Consider the following 24968-nt stretch of genomic DNA (forward strand, 5'->3'; position numbering starts at 1 on the left):
GACCTTAATTAAGAAATGGGATGGGGTCACCTCAGTAGGCTTCAGCAGATGAGCGTACGTCCCCATGAACTGTTCAGAGCATCTCCACTGACTGACCTGGTGGATCTGAACTGATTTATGTTCTACTCATGTCGCTCAAGAGTAACAACTATTTTAAGCTCTGTCAAACCTGCCTGAGTGCACAGTGGTCATCAGAAAGACGGTTGGCCTGCATTCCCATGGTCCAGATGCGGGTTGCTACCCTCACTGCTCCCTGGGGCCACCCAGGCTGGCCGCAGCCCTGGCCAGTCCGTGGAATGGGTGCCTCTGTAGTGCTGGGGTCTGAGTTCAGACTAAGACCATTCTCTCAGACCTCGGGGCATGTCTGTTCATGTGTGAGCCTTGCTTCATGTGTGGGCTGGTGCAATAACAAGCCCTGTGGTTGCTGGCTCTGCCGAGCTTTAAGAATGAGGGGAGAAAAGGTGGGCTGTTAGGAGGGAATACAGATTCTAGAATGAGCAGCCTAGGGACCAAAAGTGCGGCGTCTGCCCCAGAGACTGTGGGGAGCTGAGCAGCCATGAAGCTCCCGGTGCTCTGGAAGGTGTGTGTGTGGCCACGGTGACTTCCAGCTCCGTGAGGGAGCTTCCGGCTCCACTCAGCCTCTTTCAAGTAGGAAGTGAAGCAATAGAGTTAGTTTGCTTTTTGGAGTAAAAAAAGTTAATTGTTCAGGGAACTTTAATTCTTTCCATTTTAACACAATTTGCATTTTTTATTGTAGGTGCCCCACGCCTGGCTGTGATGGTTCTGGACATATCACCGGCAATTATGCTTCTCATCGGAGGTATGTAGAGATGCTACTCTTCTCTCCAAAATGCTCTTTCTCACTGAAATGGCAGGAATATCACTCATGTCAGGCTCCAAGCCTTGCAAAGTTTCACACCATGGGCAAAATTAAGGATCTAGAGACTCTTAGCGCCATAAAGCAGTGACGTCCTCATTGGAGCTTCTCTTAGAAAGCAAACCTTCCTTTTCCAGGGCCACTGGGTCCTCTCAGGACGTCTCACGTGCAATGCGAGTGGCCCCACTGAGAAACATTCCTACCTACCCAGCAGTACTTCTTCTAAATCGGAAGAGTAAAGGAAAAAGAACAGTATCTACTATAAGATCCCCGAGAAAAGCCATCAAGAGACACACATTCTAATGCCACTGAGAGTTGGTCTCTTAAATATTAAGATTGGACCACAAAGCTGTACAGTTATTCTAAGCAGAATGTAACATTAAGAAGCACTTAATGTTACAAAGTCTAGGCGCTGTCTCTCCCAAAGAGAAGGTAGTGTCTAAAATATAATATAGAGATTTGGTCATGTGAGGTAACAAAAACTCTATACTACTTGACATTCAGTAACTACTGGATGAACATGGAATTTAGGACAGGCACTATTTAGCCGAGAATGGAAAGAAATCATGGTACTATTCGAGAAAAAATTTACCACTTGTTAAAGATGGTACATCAGACTATTCAAGGGGGGGTGGGCAGGGCAAGAGGTCCAGGGGCCATGCAATGAGCTCCTGCAGTCAGGGAGACTGGACTCAACTCGAACCCTAATGAGGACAAGTGGGGATTTACAACCAAGCAGCAGGTTGGGGTCAGTGGATGGAAAATTCCCCACGGGAAGCATCAAGGAGAAGGGATTTCTGGCCAGATGGACTTGATGGGATCATTGCTGATGGCCAGCCGGGGTGGTAGGATATCCGAATGCTCAGACATTGATGGTGGGGAATTGTACTTAAACTGATTTAGAAGGATTCTTGCTCAAACTGGATCCTACAAGCACAGAGAGGGAAGCCAAGGTCGGGTGCATTCTAGTAAAGGACCCAGAGGAGCTCAACTAAAGTTTTGGTCAAGAAGAAAACCTTTGTGAATGTATTGTCCACACAAAGGCGAATCCACTACATGCCATGAATGTTGAAGTCATGTTTAGATGTACCAACAGCCAATGCCAAGGTAAAGACAAGAATGTTTCTGAAATAAGGCCGATTTAAAGTGAAGTCTCCCTGTATGGGAAACAGTGCTGCACCTATCAAATAAACTAAGTTGTAAGGTATCTGCTCCCTTTCATCTCTCTAAATTTTAGATTATAAAGTAGGCAGCCCAGAAGCAGGTGAGGCCTCCTGCTTTTTTTAACATACTGCTTGCAAGAAAAAAGAAAGAAAGAGAGAAAAGACAGGGAAGGAAGCAAGGAAGGAAGGAAGGGAGGGAGGGAGGGAGGGAGGGAGGAAGGAGGGGAAGGGAAGGGGAGGGGGAGGGGAAGGGAAGGGAAAAGAAGGGAAGGAAAGGAAGGGAAGGGAGGAGGGGAAGAAGGGAGGAGGGAGGGGAAGAAGGGAGGGGAGTGAGGGAAGGGAGGGAGAAAGGGAGATAAAGGAAGCTAGGAGAGTTAAAGACAGTGTCAGCAGTGGATAATGACCCCCGCCCCCCACACCCCCCAGAGCACGGTTGTCTGTACAGAGTAGCTGAGTGAAACCTGCTGTCTGTCCCTGAGTGACCAGATCCCGACAGTCAGAATGGGGGACCCTCACCTGACTGGCTGGCGTTTTGGATTAGAAACAGAACTTGCAGGATGATTGTTTTGTCATTAAAATCTCACTGAAAGTAATTTGTTCCTGTGCTCACATCCCAGCCATTTGAGAGCTATGTTTAAACAGCACGTGTCTATGAAAAGAGCAAATTGTGAATGCCACCAAAGAAAAATCAAGTATGCAACTTGTGGGAGGATTCTCCAGACTTGGTGCCAACGTCTCATGCTCTTGACCCAAATTCCTGAGCCTCTGCAGTGCTGGCATGTGGGGGCAGATGGCTGTTTGCCATGGGGGCCGTCCTCCGCACCGCAGGACCTGTGCAGCATCCCTGGGCCTCACCCACCAGATGCCAGGAGCATCCACCCCTTCATGACAACCAAAGATGCCTGCAGTCATTGCTGAGTGCCCCCTGGGGGGACCACTGCCACAAACCAGGGGCAGCAGAGGGCTTATGATATTGATGTGGCTTCACCAGGCAGCACAGAAACAGCCACCACATTTGGTAGAACAAAAGTGAGTCACGCCGTGCAACAAGATTGCCAGAATTAAATCACTGGTTTAGATTAAATAAAAATTTGTAAAACTCCAATTAAATAGACAAAGACAAGAACATTCCATGCTGGCGTTTATTTCATCTTAGAAAAGCGATGTCTTGGTCCTCTCACGTGGCCAGAGCTTCCGGCATGGTGTAATGTCAGCACCCCGTAAGGTGAACACTTCCTGGTCACTTTGTGTCCAAATGTCTGTTTTTCTGATTTTTTTTTTTTTGGTGGGAGTTGGCATCATGTAAATTTAGTCTTCATGTGGTTTAAACATTTTATTCATTTTACGTATATCTTAGACTGTTAAGTATTAATATAGCATAAACCCATGATTAAAATCGAATCTAAGCTCAAATTTAAGCTACCATCTATGCCTGGAGTAAATGATCCCAGGGTAAGTCAATGGAGTTGGAAAGTAAGTGTCATTTGTGTTTGTCATATCTGAGACCTAGACAGAGCCCTCTCGGGGTTTTAGCGTATCGAAGGTGGAGCACCTTGTGACATTACTTGTTCTAGTAACAGCTTCCCTAGCATAGACATCTAAACGGGGCTGGGCACGTTGCTCGGCAGAAGTGTTGCCTTCACATAAGAGTTCTTACATAAAGTCCCTGCTAAAGAAAGATGGTGGCCCCAGCAAAATAAGTGCAGTTCTGTGTAAATTAGCTGCTGAAGATAGGCAGAAGCCAACAAGCAAACAAGGAAACTCTTAAAAGGTCTGTTGGCTCTTGGTGGCCAGAAATGCAAGTAGGAGGAACTTCTTTTCATGTTAATCTTCTATTGTCTATTTCCCAGGAACAGGAAGATAATGTTACCTATAGGCAAACCTCACTTAGACGATGATTCACTGGCCTTCTTTTTCCCTCAATTGTGCCACAATTCAAGGTAGTTGTGTGGGTTCAAGGCATCCTCCTCCTGCACTGTGGGCTGTTGTGAGAAGGGAAGTCACCAAACAATGATCCTGAACATGTTCAGAGCACAGTTCCGCCTCGCGCACCTGTGGTGTCTGGAATTCTCCCTCCTGCTCCCAGGACAAACGCCTCACGCATCTGTGGTGTCTGGAATTCTCCCTCCTGCTCCCAGGACAAACGCCTCACGCACCTGTGGTGTCTGGAATTCTCCCTCCTGCTCCCGGGACAAACGCCTCATGCATCTGTGGTGTCTGGAATTCTCCCTCCTGCTCCCGGGACAAACACCTCACGCATCTGTGGTGTCTGGAATTCTCCCTCCTGCTCCCAGGACAAAGGCACACACTCAATTCTGTCTGCAGTTGCAGAGCATTCCCAGCTCCCATCTGAGAGAAAACTGAGGCCAGGCCCCGGCCTTCTCCTGGGCCCATCCTGGGAGCTTAGGTGAGGAGCTGTCTGCCACCATCTCCACAGATGTGCTGAGAATTTGCAATTTCATTAACTTTTGAATTTGAGGAAACTGAGGGGCCAGGAGATCAGTGGCAGAGCTGCACTGGAGCCCATGTTGTCTGACTCCGAGTCCCACCTCCTGGCAGCCCCACAGGCCTAGGATGGCCCTGGAGGAAGTATGTGTGCCTAAACCGCCTAGAGAAGGTGGGGTTGTACCTGCCTCTTAGCGGTGGTGTTTTCTGGCCTCCACATAGCATCTGAAACGTCCCTAAGTCCATTTCAACAAATGTTTATTGGCTGTGATGTTCTATCAAACAATCCTCTATCCGCTGCTTTGCCGACTCTCCGTCCTCAGTGAACAGAGGTCCTGTTGACCACATGCCTACAAAGGCTTCCACTTCATTCACAGTCATCCGCGGGGCTCCTCTTTCTACTCTTGTTTTCAAACTAACAGACTGTTTCTTAAGAGTGTCCTCAAAATCATGTTTTCCAGACCCCTTTGCTTTTTTCTCTGACCCCCAGGCCCTCTCCTTCACCTGTAGTCTCCAGGTCCCACCAGACAAGCCTGCCCAGGGGTGCTGCTCGTTCTCTTTGCCCAGCTGTCCCACATGCCTTTCTCATAGGATCAGGCAAGCAGCAAGAGCTCCAAGGGCCCTGGAGTTGTTCCAGTGCAGAAGTCAAGTCCATATTTTCCACAAATGATGATGCTCCAGGAATCCAACTCCCACTAGAACACCCTGTGGCCTCTACAGTTCCCAAATGGCCTCTAATCACAAAAGAACATTCACTGGGCACCTGCTATGTGCCAGAAATTACAGTGAGCATTTTAGATCTATAATCTCACCATCCTTTGAGATTACTGGTATCCTAACTGCAAATGAAGATGCGCAGCACGGAGATGCTCAGCTGCCCGTCTTATCAGCGCCTGTGCTCACCTGGCACACTTCCAACTCTGGTCTTTTACAATAATGTGCAAAACCGAAGCCTCCAGCATGGCAGTCAAATGGCTGGACAGTGTCTACCTGTGCCACCCCAGTGTGCTGTGGGGACCTTAAACAGGGATCCCAAGGGCCTTAACTGCTGTGAAATGGAGACATCACCAGGTCCTGAAGAAGACAGTGAAGAAACAGGCTTGATGTCATGCGGATGAGCCAGGAGCAAGTCTGCCTTGGAGGGTCTCAGGTCTCGCTGCCAAAATCCGGAGAGGTGACTCCTCACCGGGGAGCCTTGGGAACCTTGAAGACGGTGCTGGTCCAACCCTGTCAGGATCTGCTCTCACACAGGGTGCAAAGCTGTTTAGTCAGGAGGGTCACAGGATCCATTCTCATGCCGGGCATAGAGCTGTTTTGCGAGAGAGTCACTGAGGTCTGTGCTCTGCCCCTGGGCTCCGGGCTGGACACCCACCCTAGCACCACTTTGGCCTGGAGGTCACGAGGTACACTGCCCTTGACCACATGTCTCCCGGGATCCCAAATCCTCCAGTTTCTCATAATCCTGCACTCATCTGTTGTTGGCCCTTGCTCGCTGGAGCTGGCCGTGTGCTCTGTCCGTGTGCTCACGCCCAGCCTTTCCCTCCCCCAGAGAACACAGGGCTCTGAAGTGTTTACAGCGTTTCCAACGTTTACAAAGTTCCAGATAAAGATGTGGACATATGACAAGCCCCTGTGAATTGTGGAAAACAGTTTCTGTCTAGGAAATTGTTAATCATTTAAATGTAATCCCAAATGCCAGCGTGGAATTCCAGAAACCTAGTAAATTAGTAAATATCTATTTGAGTAGGTAGTCTGTCCCCGAAGCTAAGGAACAGTGATAACTAAGGCGTCCCTAGCCTTGAGGTACAGGTAATTATGAGGAAAGACATAAAAGCTAACCAGCCTGGAGCATTCTAACGCATTCCTAGAGATGGGTTCCAGGAGGTCGCACCCTCAGGGCAGTGGCCTTGAGGCCTCCAGGCCGGGATGGCACTAGGGTGGGAATCCGACCTGAAAGACCTTGAAAGACTTTTCAGATATGTATGTACTTATCAAAGCCTGAAGATAATGAGTAAGTCATGTCTGAATTCTGACGAGGCAGCGGGGGTTGGAGTCCAGGAGAGAGGAGGCGACGCTGAGCCGCTGCGTGAGGGACGGTGCGGGTCTCTAGGAGGTCATGCAGAGAAGGATATTTCAAGCAAAGGAACGGTATTAGAGAACATCTTATAACACCAACATCAATGCACATTTGACAGTGAATAATTCAGTTTGGCAACAGTTTCAGGTCTAAGCCTATGGGAGCAGCTACAAATGGAACTTGCTTTAGGAGTCCCGTTGAATTCAGTATAAGGGGGTAAAACTTCGTTTGCTGGAAAACGGGTATTCACCCAAGTGCAGGCTTAGCTTTTAGCCTAGAGAGCGGGCTGCTGAGAGACGGGAGGTATCGAAAGTGCACTTGGAAGGTGACAGTGGCAGCCAGGAGAAGAGCTGGTGCAGGTGAGTAGAGCAGCAATGGGGCCAAGACCAGCAGGGCCAGGAGTGGGAGGGGCCCCTGGGGAAGAAGGCAGGCGCTAAACAGGGAGGGCCTGGGATGCAGCAAGCAGCAAGGGGACATCATTGTCCGGCATAAAGAAGCCCACCAGGAGGAGAGGGCCTTCAATTCTGTCTAAACATATTAACTTTGGGATTCTCATGATATACTCAGGTGAGCAAAGGAGGAAGGATGAGAGGAGAAAAACAGCTTTCAGAGTCACCAGCAGATGAGCTGTTCCAACTCACTCACGAAAAGAAAACGACACTTTTAAAAATGGAAGATGGTGGCTGGGTGCGGTGGTAGCTCACGCCTGTAATCCCAGCACTGTGGAAGCCTGAGGCAGGCAGATCGCTTGAGGCCAGGAGTTCGAGATCAGCCAATATCACAAAACCTCGTCTCTACTAAAAGTACAAAACTGATCCAGGTGTAGTAGTGCAAGTCTGTAATCCCAGCTACTCAGGAGGCCGAGGCAGGAGACTCGTTTGAACCCGGGAGGCGGAGGCTTCAGTGAGCCAAGATCATGCCCCTGCACTCCAGCCTGGGCAACAGAGCAAGAGACTCTGTCTCCAAAAAAAAAGGAAGATGGATCCAAATCCTAAGAAATGAATGAACTGTGGATGTGAGCCCTGAGCAGAGCATGGAGCCGTAGCTCCAACGCCCAGGAAAGGAGGGACTGCTCCCCTCCCTCCAGGGCTCAGGAAGGGCCTGCAAATGAACCCCTATGTTTCTAAAATTTGGAAGGAGAAGACGAGGGGGAGTGACTTTTTGTTAGGTTCAAATCTGGGCCCTAAAGAAGGGATCACAAGTGCAGATAAAGGTGAAAGTCAGGATCTAAAATCACAGAGCTCCTTCTCTGTGCCAAGCATTGTTTGTATCATATTATCACTTTCAGTTTTCACAGCCGATGATGCAGGTATTTCTGCCCCAAAATACAGACAAGGAAGCCGAAGCGCACTCGGGCCAGGTCTGCACAGCCCATACAGAGCATCGCCTCTTCCTTCTCTCCCTTGGCGCAAGGCCTGGAAGAAGTGGCCGCTCAGATCCTTCTCACAAATAGTCATTCTGTAGAGAATCTCCACTCTGGGGTCCGTAGCAAGTACTGGCTTTCCATCCTATGTTATAAGCTGATAACGGGAGTTTTAAATACCGAACATGTTCTAATTCCATTGCTCCTAGAGTTCTAGTGCTTAGTTGGTGGGTAGGGAAACGTTCCCTTGTTTTCATCAAGCATGAAAAGTAGCAAGAAGTGAGCAGTATAAAGGTTCCAGCCATGCATTAAGCTGCTACAGTGAGAACAGGGTGCCGCGGGGGACCCTGGACTCCTGGGGGTGTTCAGTGCTGAAAGGGAAGCTAGGTCCTGCTGTGCTAGGGGTGGAACAGAGGCCCTGGGCTACGGCGTGTGGAAGAGACGACCCTGTGGGGCACAGGCGCTGAGCTGCCCACCAAGTGAGTGGGGGCAGGTAAAGACCACGCCCCTCCATGCACAGGCTTCTCACAGGTGCCCTGGGCCAGCGCCCCAGAAGAGACCACAGGGCCTTTTCTCACCAACAGACATGGCTTTCAGATAAGGGCTCCTGAGCCCCAGAGCAGGCATTCTAGGAGTCTAGAGCAGCCCTGTGCCAAGGCCAAGGCTTCCTGGAGGCCACCGCATTGTCGGAGCCAAATCTTGTTGTTGTTGCAGATTTGTTCCGTTTGGTTTAGTTTTGCCCTCAGCCCAGGCCTCCGTGGTGGCCCAGAGCTGTCCCTGGCTCTCAAGTCCACAGGGAGTGACTCAGGGACAGGGCAGGGGGCAGGGCCTAAGGGAGCCCAGCCTCTGTGGTGGGGTCAGGGGCTCGGCTTCACCCACAGCAATCCTACATCTGGGGAGATGGGATCCTGGGTAGGACTCCGTAATTCTCCCTGGGTAAGGCACTTTAATTCTCCCTGGGTAGGATACCGTAATTCTCCCTAGGAAGGACACCATAATTCTCCCTGGGTAGGACACCATAGTAATTCTCCCCGGGTAGGACACCGTAGTAACTCTCCCTGGATAGGACTCCATAATTACCCCAGACCGTAGTAATTCTCCCTGGGTAGGACTCCATAATTCTCCCCGGGTAGGACTCCATAATTCTCCCCGGGTAGGATACCGTAATTCCCCGCTTGGTTCCTCTTTTCTTCATTCATGCATTGAATCACCCGCTCTGTGCAAGGCGTCGGGCTAGGAACTGGGGAACCGCGGATGAACACTTGCATGGTTTATACTGCCAGGAATCGCCTCTCAGAGGAGCCTGTAGAGGAGAGAACCGTGTGAGCCTGCAGCGGCCGCACTGTGAGGACAGCCCGGCCCAGGCCTCTTGCAGGATGCAGAGGCCACGCAGCTGGGAACGAGCCACAGACGAGGCAGGGACATCGGTCAGCCCGAAGGATGGCGGCAAGGGTTGCAGGGAGAGCCCAGCGAGGATGGCGGGGCCTACGAGTCGCGTGGAGGAACTCGGGCCCCCCTGAGGAAGTGAAGAGCCTCGGATGATGCTAAAGCGCTGGCCTGGAGGTGTTCCCAGCCCGAGGGCCTGTTCTGGCACCCGTGTGCCTGGAAGCGGAAGCGCGCGGAAGCGCCTGGAAGCAGAAGTGCCTGGAAGCGGAAGTGCCTGGAAGCGGAAGTGCCTGGAAGCGGAAGCTGGACAGACGAGGAGAGGCCTTGGGTGTGACATCAACGGAACCTGAGGGAAGCAAAACTCAGCAAGGACACACCCGGTCTGCTGGCCTGGGGCTTTGGATTGGTGACGTGGACGATGAGTCTAATTTTGGGGCATCCGAGCAGTTGTGCAGCGGTCAGTGGGGTGCAGGGGTGGACCTGAAGTCAACCCACGCTGGCCTCAGAACCCCAGCGACCTGCAAGCAGGTCAGGAGCCAGAGGCTGGGGCGGGGGCGGAGGAGGCCGCGGGAGGAACAGGGAAAGGTCGGGGGCAGCACTGGCCGGCCCTTCTCCAGATTCCCTCCTTTAAGAGGGCGGGGAGAAGAAAGGCCCTAGAGGCACCGAGCTCCGGCACCCTCGCCTGGCCTTTTCTTTCCTCTTCCTGTGAAGAGCCACACAGGGGAAGGGGCAGGGGGATTCCCGGCTGGCTCCAGCAGGTGGGGCGGCAGGGGCCTGGGAGTGAAGGTGCTGCGGGGCCTGACAACCTCCCTTCTGCCCAGACACCAACCCCGAACCCTCCCACACCCGCCTGTGCTGAGGTGCTGCCCCCACCTGAAGCGGGAGGATGAGGGCCAAGGCCTGGGAGGCGGGATGGAGCCTCCGTTTAGGGGACTGAGCACTTCCTCCTGGGAATCTTGCGTGTTTCCAAGAATCAGAACTGACCAAGAAAACTAACCCCGAGCTCAGGAAAGCCAGGGAGAACAGTGGCCTCCCACCTGGACCCACCCGTGTGCCAGCGCCAGGCCTGCGATTTCCACAGGACCCAATGGCATGGCAGGAGATTGCCCAATTTCTGGTTCTTCAATTCTTTTCCAAAAATCCCATTTGTTTTATATATTATTTTATGTGGTGTGTATGTGTGTGTATATTTCTGTTCCAGCTGAAAAAATTCCTTTTACAAACATGTCCAAAGTCTCTGGACCCAAGAGGCTGAAAATTAAATAAAATAGGCGTGTCCAGCTCCCACTCACCCATATGCGGGCACAACCCGAAGCCTGGAATAAGTCACTAGCCCATCACTGTCTCCCAAGACATGAACCTGAGATGGAAATGCTTGGGAAGCTGCTGTGAAAAACAGAGTCCCCAAGAATGAGGCTGGGAGGCTTTCTTCTGTCATGTTCACCCCTGACATGCACACGTCCGTGTGCACTCGCTCGCACGCTCTCTGCCAACAAAACCTCCCCCAGCATCTTTCCTGGTGACTCCCGACTGCTTCTGCCCCCTCCCGGTGGACCAGTTTCTCTCCCGTTCACAGCATCCTAGCCCACCCCAGTCTCCCAACTTTCTTGAAAGGGGACTGACGGTGCCTAGAGCCTTGGAGAGGACACAGGGAAAGAACTCTTCTGAATTTTGACTTTATGTCCAGAAGCACAGGTTTTGGAGAGAATCAAGTCACAGCGTCGTCGGTTAAGAAAGCTCACTGAGGTAGATTACGAGGTCAGGAGATCAAGACCATCCTGGCTAACACAGTGAAACCCTGTCTCTACTAAAAAATACAAAAAATTAGCCAGGTGTGGTGGCGGGCACCTGTAGTCCCAGCTACTCGGGAGGCTGAGGCAGGAGAATGGCGTGAACCCAGGAGGTGGAGCTTGCAGTGAGCCGAGATTGTGCCACTGCACTCCAGCCTGGGCGACAGAGCCAGACTCCATCTCAAAAGAAAAAAAAAGAGGCCAAAGCGGGCGAATCACGAGGTCAGGAGATCAAGACCATCCTGGCTAACACAGTGAAACGCCGTCTCTACTAAAAAATACAAAAAATTAGCAGGGCGTGGTGGCGGCCGCCTGTAGTCCCAGCTACTTGGGAGGCTGAGGCAGGAGAATGGCGTGAACCCGGGAGGCGGAGCTTGCAGTGAGCCGAGATCGCGCCACTGCACTCCAGCCTGGGCAACAGAGCGAGACTCTGTCTCAAAAAAAAAAAAAGAAGAAAGCTCACTGAAATCAACGGTGTGGGGTGCTTTCTGAACCGTGTTTCTTATTTAGCCTTTCAGGTTGCCCGAGAGCAAAGAAAAGCGGTATCAGGATAGCACAGAGCAAAGAAGATAAAGAAGATCAAGAGCCCATCAGGTATGAGCACCAGTGGGGCTTTGAACCATAGCAGGGCTGCCATGTGGGGACGAGGCATTCAAGCAAAGCAAGTGTACATCAACAAGAAAAAGAGACAGCAGGTCTTAGTGGCCATTCTTTGAGATTTCCACAAATGCAAGGTCAGATAACTTAGACCCAAACCAAAGCACATCTGCTGATTGGCTGAAAAGTTACACGGGCTGTCCAGCAATGTGAGGTTCCGTGTAACCCAAATCTCAAAAAAAAGCCTTCCCTCTTCTCTTGGTGGGAAAAGCAGCTGAATTCTTGGGAATGGCAGATTGGTGAACGCTCCTGAAGGTACTAAATACAACACCACAAGCGCATGTTTCACTGGTATTCTGGCTTATAAAAATAGTTTAGTTATACCCTGCCTTGCTCTAAGGCACAGCTTGGGGCTGCAGTGGACACTGAGCTTGGAGCCTGTGACTACTGCTGGGCTGCCAAAGGGGGTGTTTGTCCCCATCCCATGCCAGCCATGCCTGGACCCCAGAAACCCACACAGTAAGCCTCACTTCACATCCCCAGAAAAAAAATGTTAATTAAAACAAAATAAAAATGAATTAAAGCGTAAATTATTCAAATAAATTAAGATTTGTCAAAATAAATGGGTAATTGCAAATTCTGAGGAATGTGAACTTTTCTGTTAATAAAAACAATGCAGGCAAACTCACCGCTCAGGACACATGAGGAGCGCTTAGGCCAGGCCCTGCCTCCTTCAGGCGCTTCTGCTGCCCTGGTGTGTGTCTTGGTCCTGCCATTCACAAGTTCCCAGGAACACACCTGCCCCATGTCCCTGTGTCGGCACGATTCCAGGAGACTTCATGAGACGTCTCTGCAGCTTAGGATCTTCTCTAGCTGGAAGGGCATTTTAAGGCCTCCAGAAGACACGGCCAGACAAATAAATGTCTTCTAGCTCTTGAGAAAAGCACGAAACAGCCTCTTTAAAAATAATGCCAAAACATCTTATTGACTTTGCATTTTTTCCACCTGAAAAGCCATGGTTCTGTCCCAGAGTGGTGTCTTTTAAACACACGCTTGTGTAGCTGCAGGTGCCTGTGTGGTCTTTTGTGTGCTGAACCCATCAGTCCCCACGAGGCACATACACTTTGTTCCAGAAAATCCTTCCATCTGCAGTGGGTCAGGCCTTCTGCGCAGGTGAAATAGTTCAGTGTTCCACTAGGTGGTGTCTTTTAGTGACTTTTCTTTCTTTCTCTTTTTTCTTTTCCTTCTGCCCAGCCAGGAGGGCATGGTTATTCTTTTCTTCTTCATGCCGGGTTATTCTGACTTTGTTACAGAAGCCACCAGCTGACGGTGGCCAGACAACAAAGTGTGTCCCCTCTGCCTGCCTGCAGGTGTCCAGTCCCCGGGTGCGACGGCCAGGGCCACATCACTGGGAAGTACGCATCCCATCGCAGCGCCTCCGGGTGCCCCTTGGCAGCCAAGAGGCAGAAAGACGGGTACCTGAATGGCTCCCAGTTCTCCTGGAAGTCGGTCAAGACGGAAGGCATGTCCTGCCCCACACCAGGGTGCGACGGCTCAGGCCACGTCAGCGGCAGCTTCCTCACACACCGCAGGTGAGTGGCCGCGTCTGCGGGACCCTGGCTGGGATGGTGCCGCTGAGAGCCAACTGGCGTGGCTGGTTATGACGGCAGCAGATGCCGGCTTCTCCCGTCACCCGTGTTTAGAAAGAAAAGGCTGGGAACTATCCTGCCAACCTAACAAAATTCAAAGGTTTGGGGACAGCGTTGAAACATCTTCAACTTACATTAGGGAGCCCAGCCTCCTTCAGCCCCATCTGTAGATGACCACAGCAGTTTTCCATTTTTAAAATTAGAATCCACAGTAAGATACAGATTTTCATTTAAGACATGCACATGAGTATCTTTAGGTTTAGTTACTTATTTCACCCTAAATTCACAGGCAGGCCTCACTGGGGGAAAGAGGATGGCATTTGGCACGGTGGCTCCTGGTGAATGCCTGCACCAAAGATGCATGAGAAAATTCCCAAAAAACCCCATCAACCTCATTCATTTTTATTTGCTTCATTTAAAAAGAAATACATGCAGTTAGATTATCTTAGGAGAGGCCCATTCTGTGCAGTCAGATGGTGCAGTCGGTCCCTCTGTGGGGAGTGAAGACCTGGGATGGGACCCGTCTCCAAGGCTGACAGCACCCATTACACTCGGTGTCCCTCAGCTTCCTTGAGGAGGCGGAGGGGAAGATACACACATCACAGGTATGATGTGAAGGTCATACCCTTTGGGGAGATGTACAATGGTTTCCTTTCTGCTGCCCTACATGCCACTTTCTACGAAAATCACACCTGCGCCTCAAATCCATCTCAAACAGAATGAACAAAGGGGTGTGCAGATTACAGGAATAAAGGCATGTTCAGTAATAGGTGACTCTGACCCTTAAATGTTAAGGAAGATTTTTTTTTAATTGTTAAAGAAATTCCTGCTCAGGTAGAAAATTCAAACAATATAAATGGGTTTAAAGAGAAAAATTGGCCGGGCACAGTGGCTCACACCTGTAATCCCAGCACTTTGAGAGGCCGAGGTGGGCAGATCACCTGAGGTCAGGAGTTTGAGACCAGCCTGGCCAACATGGTGAAACCCCATCTCTACTAAAAATACAAAAATTAGCTGGGTGTGGTGGCGCATGCGCCTGTAATCCCAGCTATTCAGGAGGCTGAGGCAGCATAATCGCTTGAACCCGGGGGATGGAGGTTGCAGTGAGCCGAGATTGCACCACTGCACTCCAACTCCAGCCTGGGTGACAGAGCAACACTGTGTCTCGTTAAAAACAAGAAACAAAAAACAAAAAAAACACAAAAACAAAAAAAAAAAAGAGAGAAATGGAATGTCCTTTTCCTGACCTAATCCCTTCTCAAAGGCAGGCAGCTCCTGTCTTCTCTCAAACTGAAAAGCACCTCTATTTATACACATGGATCTCAGTGTCTCCCAGAACCCTGCCTGAGGACAGGGGCCTCAGCTGCTCACCAGGATCACCCAGGGCCCAGCAGGCAGGGCGTTCCTCGTTAGGTGCACAGAACCCCAGGGTGTCACGGAGCCGCCTCACCCTCCCCAGTGAGCCTGCTCCTGCACGTGCCACCCACTGTCCTGTCCAGGTTTGATTGTTACAAAGAACTCTGCGTGAACGTCCTTGTGCACACAACTCCATGTCCTCGTGCAAGCAGATCTTCAGGATATATTCCTAGAGTGTATATATATTCCTGGAATGCTAGCTTTAAAATTTTGACAGATTGTGCCAAAATGCCCTCCAAAAAAGTGTCTACTTTCCCAAACCTTTCACCATTAATAAAATGTTTAAAAATTTTATAAAAACCCTGCCCATTTGACCTATGAGTAAGGGTTTGTATGTTTCGCCTACCTGACACAAATGAAACAATTCCATCTTCTCACGTGAGCATTTCTGCACTCCAGGGATGGCACTGGTTCAGAGCTGCCTCTGCGGAACCTGGTGCTTTAGCTTTCCTCCTGCTGAGAGTTTGCCCATTTGATTTAAGCAGCAAATACCAGGTGCCAGATGAATGCTGTTCCCTCCCACTCCCCAGCCTCTGGTTGCATTGTATGTTAGGGTCAGAGGACAGCCCTCCACCAAGATCTCTGTCCTGCCGCTTGTTCCATGGGGGAGGGCTTAGAGCTTAGGAGCCACTGAGGTGGGAAGCAGGACCCCACCCCATGTCGCCCCTTCCCAAATGCCAGGCACGAATTTCTGCTGCTAGACCCTCACCCACACACCTCTGTCTACTCTCTTGCCAGCCTCACCTCAATTTCCACCCTTCCCTGTTTCTTTTCTCCGAAGGGGAGCCTCTTCCCCAGGGTCCCTGGCACAGAGTGGAAAGCATATTGAAATGCATGCTCTGGCATCGACAAGCTGATGGAAACTTGGGGGCACAGGCTGATGAATATTGGGGTACAGGCTGATGGAATATTGGGGTGCAGGCTGATGGAATATTGGGGTGCAGGCTGATGGAATATTGGGGACAGGCTGATGGAATTTTGGGATGCAGGCTGATGGGATCTTGGGGTGCAGGCTGATGGAATCTTGGGGTACAGGCTGATGGCATATTGGGGCAGGTTGATAGAATTTTGGGGTGCCAGCTGATGGAATTTTGGGGTGCAGGCTGGTCAAATTTGGGGGCACAGGCTGATGGAATGTTGGGGTGCCGGCTGATGGAATCTTGGGGTTCAGGTTGATGGAATCTTGGGGTTCAGGCTGATGGAATCTTGGCAGGTTGATGGAATCTTGGGGTGCACATTGATGGAATCTTGGGGTGCAAGTTGATGGAATCTTGGGGTGCAGGCTGATGGAGTATTGGGGGCAGGCTGATGGAATCTTGGGGGGGCAGGCCGATGGAATATTGGGGTGCAGGCTGATGAATATTGGGGTGCAGGAATACTGGGTGCAGGCTGATGGAATCTTGGGCCACAGGCCACGTTAGTGAGTAAAATCACAGCTTACAGGCCCATGTTACTCGTAGAATTTGCAATGCTAGAAGCTCCCTTCTCTGGAAAGCTGTATGCCTCTCACTTCCCTCCCACCTGGTTGCCACCCACCCTTGCCCCAGGACTCAGCACCTCCTCTTTCAGGATCCCAGGTCCCTGGAGGGCCCACAGAAGTCCAGGCGTGATGGAAATGAGTCCAGCTGCCCCTGCCCCACCTAGCCTGCAGGGCCACAGCTTGATGGGAAAGGCCCCAGGCTCCAGCCCTGGATATCAGTATTCACATGCGGGATGCAGAGGCGGAAATGTCAGCATGCCGGGGTGGCTCCTGCTAGAACCCTGCCATGGGCTGGCTGAGCTGCACGGAAATGTTGACACTCCTCCATTTTACTAAAAAGCACCACCAGAACTCTCTGAACTGCTGGCTTCGGCAACCTCCAAGGAGGAAAGGGGACCTCCCTGTGTGTCACAGGGCTCTGGGCGTGTTTGCCCAGTGACCAGCAGCCCTGTTTGTGCAGCAAAGGAAAACCGGAGCAGTGGCACAAGGGGAAAGGGGCAGTCCAGGCCTGAGTACACTGGACCTGGGTTCTGTTCTGTTCTGTTTTTATAGTTATGGTAAAATATTAACATAATGCATGGAATTTACCATCTCACCCATCTTCAGGTGTATGGTTCAGTAGTGTTAGGTATACAGATGGTCCTCGGCTTACAATTTTTCGATCTTACCTTGGTGCAAGAGCAATAGACACTTGGTAGAAATGGTGCTTTGAGTATCCATGCAACCATTCTTTTTCACTTTCATACAGTATTCAATAAATTACATGAGATATTCAACACTTCTGTATAACTGGGCCTTGTGTAAGTAGTTGACTCTGCCCAGCTGTAGGCTGATATAAGTGTTCTGAGTGCATTGAAGGTGGGCTAGGCTAAGCTATGTTGTTGAGTCAGTACAAGTATTAAATGCATTTTTGACTTAAAATATTTTCAAGATAAAGTATTTTCAACTTAAGATGGCTTTATGGGGATGCTGACCCCGTGGTATGTGGAGTACTTGTATCCATCCCCGTGGTATGTGGAGGAGTACCTGCATCTATCCCCATGGTATGTGGAGGAGTACCTGTATCCATCCCCATGGTATGTGGAGGAGTACCTGCATCTATCCCCGTGGTATGTGGAGGAGTACCTGTATATATCCCCGTGGTATGTGGAGGAGTACCTGTATCCATCCCCATGGTATGTGGAGGAGTATCTGTATCTATCCCCGTGGTATGTGGAGGAGTACCTGCATCCATCCCCGTGGTATGTGGAGGAGTACCTATATCTATCCCCGTGGTATGTGGAGGAGTACCTGCATCCATCCCTGTGGTATGTGGAGGAGTACCTATATCTATCCCTGTGGTATGTGGAGGAGTACCTGTATCTATCCCCGTGGTATGTGGAGGAGTACCTGTATCTATCCCCGTGGTATGTGGAGGAGTACCTGTATCTATCCCCGTGGTATGTGGAGGAGTACCTGCATCCATCCCCGTGGTATGTGGAGGAGTACCTATATCTATCCCTGTGGTATGTGGAGGAGTACCTGCATCCATCCCCGTGGTATGTGGAGGAGTACCTATATCTATCCCCGTGGTATGTGGAGGAGTACCTGTATCCATCCCCGTGGTATGTGGAGGAGTACCTGTATCTATCCCCGTGGTATGTGGAGGAGTACCTGTATCCATCCCCATGGTATGTGGAGGAGTACCTGTATCTATCCCTGTGGTATGTGGAGGAGTACCTCTATCCATCCCCGTGGTATGTGGAGGAGTACCTGCGTCCATCCCCATGGTATGTGCAGGAGTACCTGCATCCATCCCCATGGTATGTGGAGGAGTACCCCATGGTATGTGGAGGAGTACCTGTGTCCATCCCCATGGTATGTCAAGGAGTACCTGCATCCAGTGTGTGCAGGAGTACCTGTATCTATCCCCGTGGTATGTGGAGGAGTACCTCTATCCATCCCCGTGGCATGTGGAGGAGTACCTGTATCTATCCCCGTGGTATGTGGAGGAGTATCTGTATCTATCCCCGTGGTATGTGCAGGAGTACCTGTGTCCATCCCCATGGTATGTGGAGGAGTACCTGTGTCCATCCCCGTGGCATGTGGAGGAGTACCTGTGTCCATCCCCGTGGTATGTGCAGGAGTACCTGTGTCCATCCCCGTGGTATGTGGAGGAGTACCTGTATCCATCCCCGTGGCATGTGGAGGAGTATCTGTATTCACACTGTTGTGGAACTGATCTCCCCAACTCTTCCATCTCCATTGAAACACTGTCTCCATTCAACACTGACTCCCCCTTCCTCAGCTGCCTAGCCCCTGGCACCCACACTGTGCTTTCTGCCTCTGTGAATCTGATGTTTCTAGGGACCTCCTATAAGTAGAATCCCATGGGGTTTGCTTTTTTGTGACCGTCCTATTTCATGGAGCCCCATGTCCTCAAGGTTGTAGCACATGTCCGAGCTTCCTTCCCTTTTGAGACTGAATAATATTCCATCATCTGTTGACCATGGTTTTTCTCTGTTGAGCAAGCCTTCATCAATTTTATTAGATAGGCAGAATATTATTTTCTGAAAGTGTAATAATGTTAATACCTGGCAAGAACACAGCTAAGTGCACAGAAATACACGCATTAGAAAGTCTCAGACATTTCTCTTTCCTGGGAAGCCCTGGCCTTGCCCAGACTGCCAGGACTGCCTGGTGGTTTTCCCAAACCTGGTTAGCAGAAGCCTCCCACAAAGCCCCCACGGGTACGTCAAGATTGGAATTTGGAGGGCCTTGTGCATCCCACCCACTGTGCAAACAAAGCAGCGGTTAGAAGCAGCAGCAAGAACAGATTGAAACAGAAGTTGCCTGTTTTATTTCTCTTTTACCCCAAACTGTGACAATCTAGCCAGATGCTGAAGACCTGCTTTCAAGCAGGTGCCAAAATAGAAACAGTAGAGGAAGCAGGAAACAATGTCCATGGTTTGGGGCCCTGCTCACATGCCCAGCCCACTCCCGGCCCCGGGGCTGGTCATCCACCCCATTTGCTGTGAAATTGTTTCCACTTCACTTCATGGGGAGTCCTGGCGCAGCCGCTGTTCTTTCCGCGTTGAGGGTTAGGCAGGAGGGCACCTTTCCCCGATCCTGTTCCCTGAGCTGAGTCATGTCTGAAAAAAGCAGAATTGATGTAAGAAAAATAGAAAACATTTTATCTTTAGGGTTGGCGAGGTCTTTCTAGAAAAGCAATGTTTAAGATGAAAAGTCAAGGCCCCATCCCGGCTCCTGGGCACAAGCATATGTGGTGCCATGACCTTCGGGGCAGATGCCATGTTGTGATTGTAGAAGCAGCTATGATGAGACCCTCAGGTCAGATGTAAAGGCCAATCCCTCCCAGAAATGAGGGGGAGAACTGGAGGCACATGGAGAAGCCCAGGACAGAGGAGTCAGGGAGAATTCTACAACGACAGAAGTCAGGTAGAAAATGTTGATTTTATACATGAGGAAGTGGCAGAGTGGACAGCTCAGGACAGGAAGGTGTCCTCAGTCCCAGTGAACACAGACTGAGGACAGTACCAGGCCATGACCAGGGACCATGAGGCCCATGCAGACCCCCAGCAAGTGTTCTGGACAGGTGCTAAGGCCGAGCCACACAGCAGACGCGGCAGAGCCTAGGGTGGTGATGGTGAGTAAGACCTAATGCTCACTCCCCAAGCCCAGAACCTCACAGTGAGGGAACAGACTCACATAAGAGCCTCGGATGCGGGCACTGGGGCAAGGCCAACCACGGGACAGATACAATGCCACTGGCACACACTGTGGGGGACACTGGCTTTAGAGTCAGAAATCTGAGGAGGCTTCCTAGGAACTTGAGACCTTTGGGGTCTGTGCCCAAGGAGAGCTCAACCTGCAGCTCACCTTCCCCTAAGCCCCCGACGGACATGTCATTCATTCATCTCATTCGGCCGACACAGACAGACATGCCTCCACCAGTATCAATGATCTCCATCCAGGTCTGGTTTACAAAGTTGAGTACTGTGGCCTGCTCTTTAGAGAAGAGACCATCTTTTAGAGAATGCTGTGGACTGGGGTGAAGGAGATTACAGATGCTGCAACATAGTGCCAGGCTAGCGATCAGCAACACAGGGGAGAAATGTCTAGTCCAGATGGGGGGAACAGGCCAGGGCCCTTCAGGAGCCAAGAGAGGAGCTGAATTTTGAAAAAAGGCACAGCTCACCACAGGGAGGAAGGTTACATTGAGGGCTTTAAGTGACTCTTGGAGTCTGGGCTTTGAATGCACCACCTTGGTGGCCGTGGAGGAGAGCTGGAATGGATGGGCAGGCAGACAGGTTGAGCCATTCCCGCAGACCCAAGTGAGGCGTGATGAGGGCTGGACCTCAGACATGAAAGGAAGGACAGATTAGAGGATTGTTTAGGAAACAGAACCAGCAGGGCCTTGTGGGTGAACCCTGGCAGGAGAGGTGGCCCCAGCCCCAGCAGCTGCACAGGTGGCAATGCTGGCAGTTGGGAACACAAGGAAAGAATGAAGCCTTGACCGCCATGGGGATCTTAGTCTGCTCAGCTGTCACAACAAAATACCCTAGGCCAGGTGGCTTGAACAACTGACCTCTATCCCCTGTCCATGGGCCAGAAGTCTGAGATCAGGTTCCAGCTGATCTGGTTTCTGGGGAGGCCTCTTTTCCTGGTCGGCAGACAGCGGCCTTCTCACTGTGTCCTCACGAGGCAGGGAGAGAGCAGGCTCGCTGGCATCTCCTCTTAGAAGGACTCTGATCCCATCAGATCAGGACCCCACCCTTACAAGCCCGTTTTCGTGAATTACTCCCTTTAGAGGCCCCAGCTCCAAATACACCCAGGGGTTAGGGCTTCAACACAGGAACCTCGAGGGACACAAATGCTCACACCATAAAAGTGGGGAAAGATGGTGATTGCATTTTAAATACGTGAGCTTGAGATTCTGTGAGACTTTGAAGTGGGAATATCCACCAAGCAGCTGGTAACGGGCCTCGGGAAGTGTCCGAGGGAGAGCCGCGTAGGAATCGGGAATCGGCAGCACTCAGGTCACACTTGACCCTGCAGGTTCACCCCGGGACCAGGGGTCCAGGGGGAAGAGCATCAGCAAAGACACCCCTGGGAGGCGCACACATTTTGTGACAGGTGGAGGCGGAGAGGCCGTGATGAAGACGGAGCTGCATGGTGGCATTAGGGGAGCCAGGCGCCATGATGTGCAGAAGCTTCCAAAGAAAAGAACACACACAATACTGGGAAAGTGGCGAGAGGCCGGTGTGATGGAGAGTTCAAAACGATGCTAGGCTCATTTGGGGCATTGGCTGTGGGAATGCAACCGAGGCATTTTGTGGAGAGTTTAGGGAAAAGATCAGGCACCAAAACCAGACTGAGATAGGACGAGAGTCGGATGGAAAGTTCAGGGGATCATAGAGGACACGACTAATGGTTCTAGAAACGCAGACCAGACGAGGGGAGGAACGACGTTGGCAGTAGCTGGAAACGCGCAGGAGTGGGCAGGACCTCACAAGCAGAGAGAAATGTGGGTCTGGCCTTTGTCTGAAGAGGAGAAACCAAGAGGAAGAAATGGGTTAAAGATACAGAAGGCGGCAGCCATACCAGGTGGAGACAGATCTTGGTGGAGATCAGGAAGCCACAGAGAAGTTGGACAAATGTGGACGTAACTGCATTGGGGAGCCGGGGGTCCTCGGAGCAGAGCTCCATCTGCTCCATCTGGACAAGGACTTCACAGGAGTCGTTCACACATGCGTTGAGCACCTGAGTGGGGCTGCAGGGTGTGGTGGTGTCTGGGACACCTTCAGGAGAGGGGATTCCAAGGGAATCACAGCCATGCCACGGACACACAGGGAATTGGAGACCACGTGTTGGCCACTGGAGGGAAGGGCACACTTTTGTCCCCAACACTCAGCTGTCAGGGTGTGGGGAAGACAGCAGCGTGGGAGCCGTACTTCAGCCCCAGTGACATGCAGGTGCATGTGGGAGGTGCAGAGGAAGCAGCGCCAGGCCACCAGCCACCAAGGGGCAATGAAATGTGGAGGATCCTGTGAGGGAGGCCGCAGCCGGCCGGCAGGGAGGACAGAGCAAGGAGGCACAGTCCACAGTTCCCCTAGGCCCAGTGAAGAGGCTCCTGAGGGAAGGACTCCTGCCACGCTCCACAGTTCCCCAGGCCTGGCCCTGCTCCTGTCCCAGGGAGCGTCTCCTCCTAGCCATCCTGAGCTGCCTCGTCGCCATGGTGTTTCACACCTGTGAGCCCTTCGGGGTGCAGAGGACACCCTTTCCTCCATCTCCCCATCTGCCATGTGATGCCTCCTCATCCTCCAGACAATGTCAGTGGAGGCTGCTCAGGGCTTATTATGGGCCACACAGAGCTCTAAGCACCTCCGCGTACCAACCTTCTTAATCCTCACAGCAGCCTGAAGAAATGGGCTCTGTAATTATCCCTGTTTTAAAGATCAGGACATTGAGGCAAAGAGAAGAGAACTTCCTGCCTGGGGTCCTGTGAGTGACGGAGCCAGGGCTCAGGCCCAGGCTTCCTGACCCCCCGTGAGCGACTCCTTTGCACTATCTCATCTCTCCCTGACTCTGATCCCTGTGATGATCTTGGTGAAACTTCCCCAGCCTCCTTTCTGCAGACACTGTCCCTTCTCTTTCTGCCCAATACTGAGTAGCTGCAACATCCGTCAGGCTCCACTGCAATGTCTGTGTGTGAGGACCTTTGTTCTTTCCTGCACATCCGTGGCACCTTGTTCGGCGCTGCACACAACAGCTCCTAAGAAAAGTTTTCATGCACCATTGACTCAATACATTTTCTAAGAGGAGATTGAAGACTGTGTTTAAACAGGAAGCAGCCGTGTGTTCGCTGGGTGCAGATGTGAGGAACCTAGGGTCTGCTGGGAGACAGGTGCAATTCACAGGTGTATGGGAAGGTTGGAAGGTGAGAGACTCTAGTCCAGCAAAAGGAGTCAGGAGGTAAAGGTGGGGGAGAGGGAACCAGAGAGTGCTCTGTCCAGTCCTCAGCACCCCCAGAGGTGAGAGGCCCAACGCCATCTTCATGGGAGATCCTCACCAAGCGCTGGGCAGCCCGTAGATGCAGGGAGGATGGGGCAGAAGAGGGAGGGAAGTGGAGGGAGGACCTCTGCAGTGTTGAGCCTTCTGTCTCATGTGCAGTGCCCTGAGCGTCCTTTTCTGCCACCACTTCAGTTCTCACTGCACTTCAGTGAAATTTAGGAAGATTCTAAAGTTCTAACTCTGAAAAACAAATATTTTTAGAAGTAACTCATATCTTAAGAGTCTTGTCCAACATGCATTTTTTAAAGTCCTTTCCTAGGCCCTCTTAAAACCTTTTCTGTCTGGAACATGTGAATTGTTCTATTTATTTTTTGGTTCCTCTCTAGTCCATGAGAAATGAGAACATAACCTTTTATAGAATGTTTGTCTTGCTTGATATATCTCAAGGGAATTGTTGCAAAAATAAGTCACCATATTGAGTAATTACCATGTGAGCTATTTTTTAAATCAATCGTTTAATTTAATGGAAGATTAGTGAGAATAGGCTGACGGCCATGACAAACACACTTCCAACTATTTGAGCAGAGCTGAGGTCTACACACACCACAGTGCTGGACAGGCAACAGGGAGAAGGGCTCTGGCACCTTCAACACACTTTCGAAGGGCTGTTTTTATCCCATAACAGAGAGAGGAAGAGAACGTGGAAGATCCCAAGAGGGAGGTGTTTAGGGTCTGGGTCTGGAAGAGCACACCTTACCTCTTTCTCATTCCATCTGTAAAACCCACCCCACAGTGTCACCTAACACTGGGAAGCTGGGAATTCCATAAGTAAATCCTGCCCCAAGATGTCACCTACCATTAGGGAAGCTGGGAATTCCATAAGTAAATCCTGCCCCAAGGTGTCACCTACCATTAGAGAAGCTGGGAATTCCATAAGTAAATCCTGCCCCAAGATGTCACCTACCATTAGGGAAACTGGGAATTCCATAAGTAAAACAGGCCCCCCAGTGTCACCTGGCACCAGGAAGCTGGGAATATGGTCTCCCAGGATCCCAAACAGGACGCCTTTGTGCTCTCTTGCCTCTCTGTGGTGCTGAGTAGCCATAGATTTTACAGAACACAGGTAAACATTCAACCAACATGCCCTGAGATCTGTGTGGTCCTGTTTTAGAGATGAGGGAACTGACTCGGAGGGCAAGCCACTCTCCCGGATGCATTGCCAGTAGGGAGAGATGCTGGGGCTTCTCCGGGGCTGCCGGGCCTCGTTTGTGGACACACCCGTGTGATCCAGGACAAGACTCTCAGGGCGCAGGGCGTCCACAGCGAGCACGTAGCTCGTCTACTAGGATTCCGGTTTTGATCTCAGGACAGATCACTAGCTGGTGTCTGGAGGTGTGGGGGAAGTACAGTGAGGGGACCCTCCCCAGCTGTCCTCTCTAGCAGGCGTGCCCTGCCCCTGGATCCCCAGGAGGGTGGTTCCTCATCTGCCAGTTGTGTGGAGGGGAGGGGTCCTTGCTCTCCCTTTCATGGACGAGGACTGGCCACCCTGTCCAGAGACCAGATATATAGACAGGGCACACTCAGGAGATTCCAGTTGCTCTGTACTGAAGTCTCTGATGATGATTCCAAATTCCATATCATCAGGGAATAAAGATTTTGTGTGTCAGCAATGCTGATCCCTGCTGTAGACAGAGCCCTGGGGCTGTGTCAC

At 51.2% G+C, this 24968-nt stretch overlaps 1 protein-coding gene across 6 annotated transcripts in view; it reads left to right on the plus strand.

Annotated features, from left to right (window-relative positions):
• The window catches only part of MYT1L (myelin transcription factor 1 like), a 540435-nt gene that overhangs the window by 477207 nt on the left and 38260 nt on the right, over positions 1–24968 (plus strand). For all 6 annotated transcript variants that reach the window (XM_055253696.2, XM_055253693.2, XM_055253694.2 and 3 more), the window contains exons 19-21: positions 758–820; positions 11612–11695; positions 13069–13290. In XM_055253696.2, coding sequence (XP_055109671.1) covers positions 758–820; positions 11612–11695; positions 13069–13290 — 369 coding nt within the window. The remainder of the gene's footprint in view (positions 1–757; positions 821–11611; positions 11696–13068; positions 13291–24968) is intronic.

The sequence above is a fragment of the Symphalangus syndactylus genome, chromosome 18 (genome assembly GCF_028878055.3).
Source record: "Symphalangus syndactylus isolate Jambi chromosome 18, NHGRI_mSymSyn1-v2.1_pri, whole genome shotgun sequence".
In the NCBI taxonomy this organism is placed as follows: Eukaryota; Metazoa; Chordata; class Mammalia; order Primates; family Hylobatidae; genus Symphalangus; species Symphalangus syndactylus.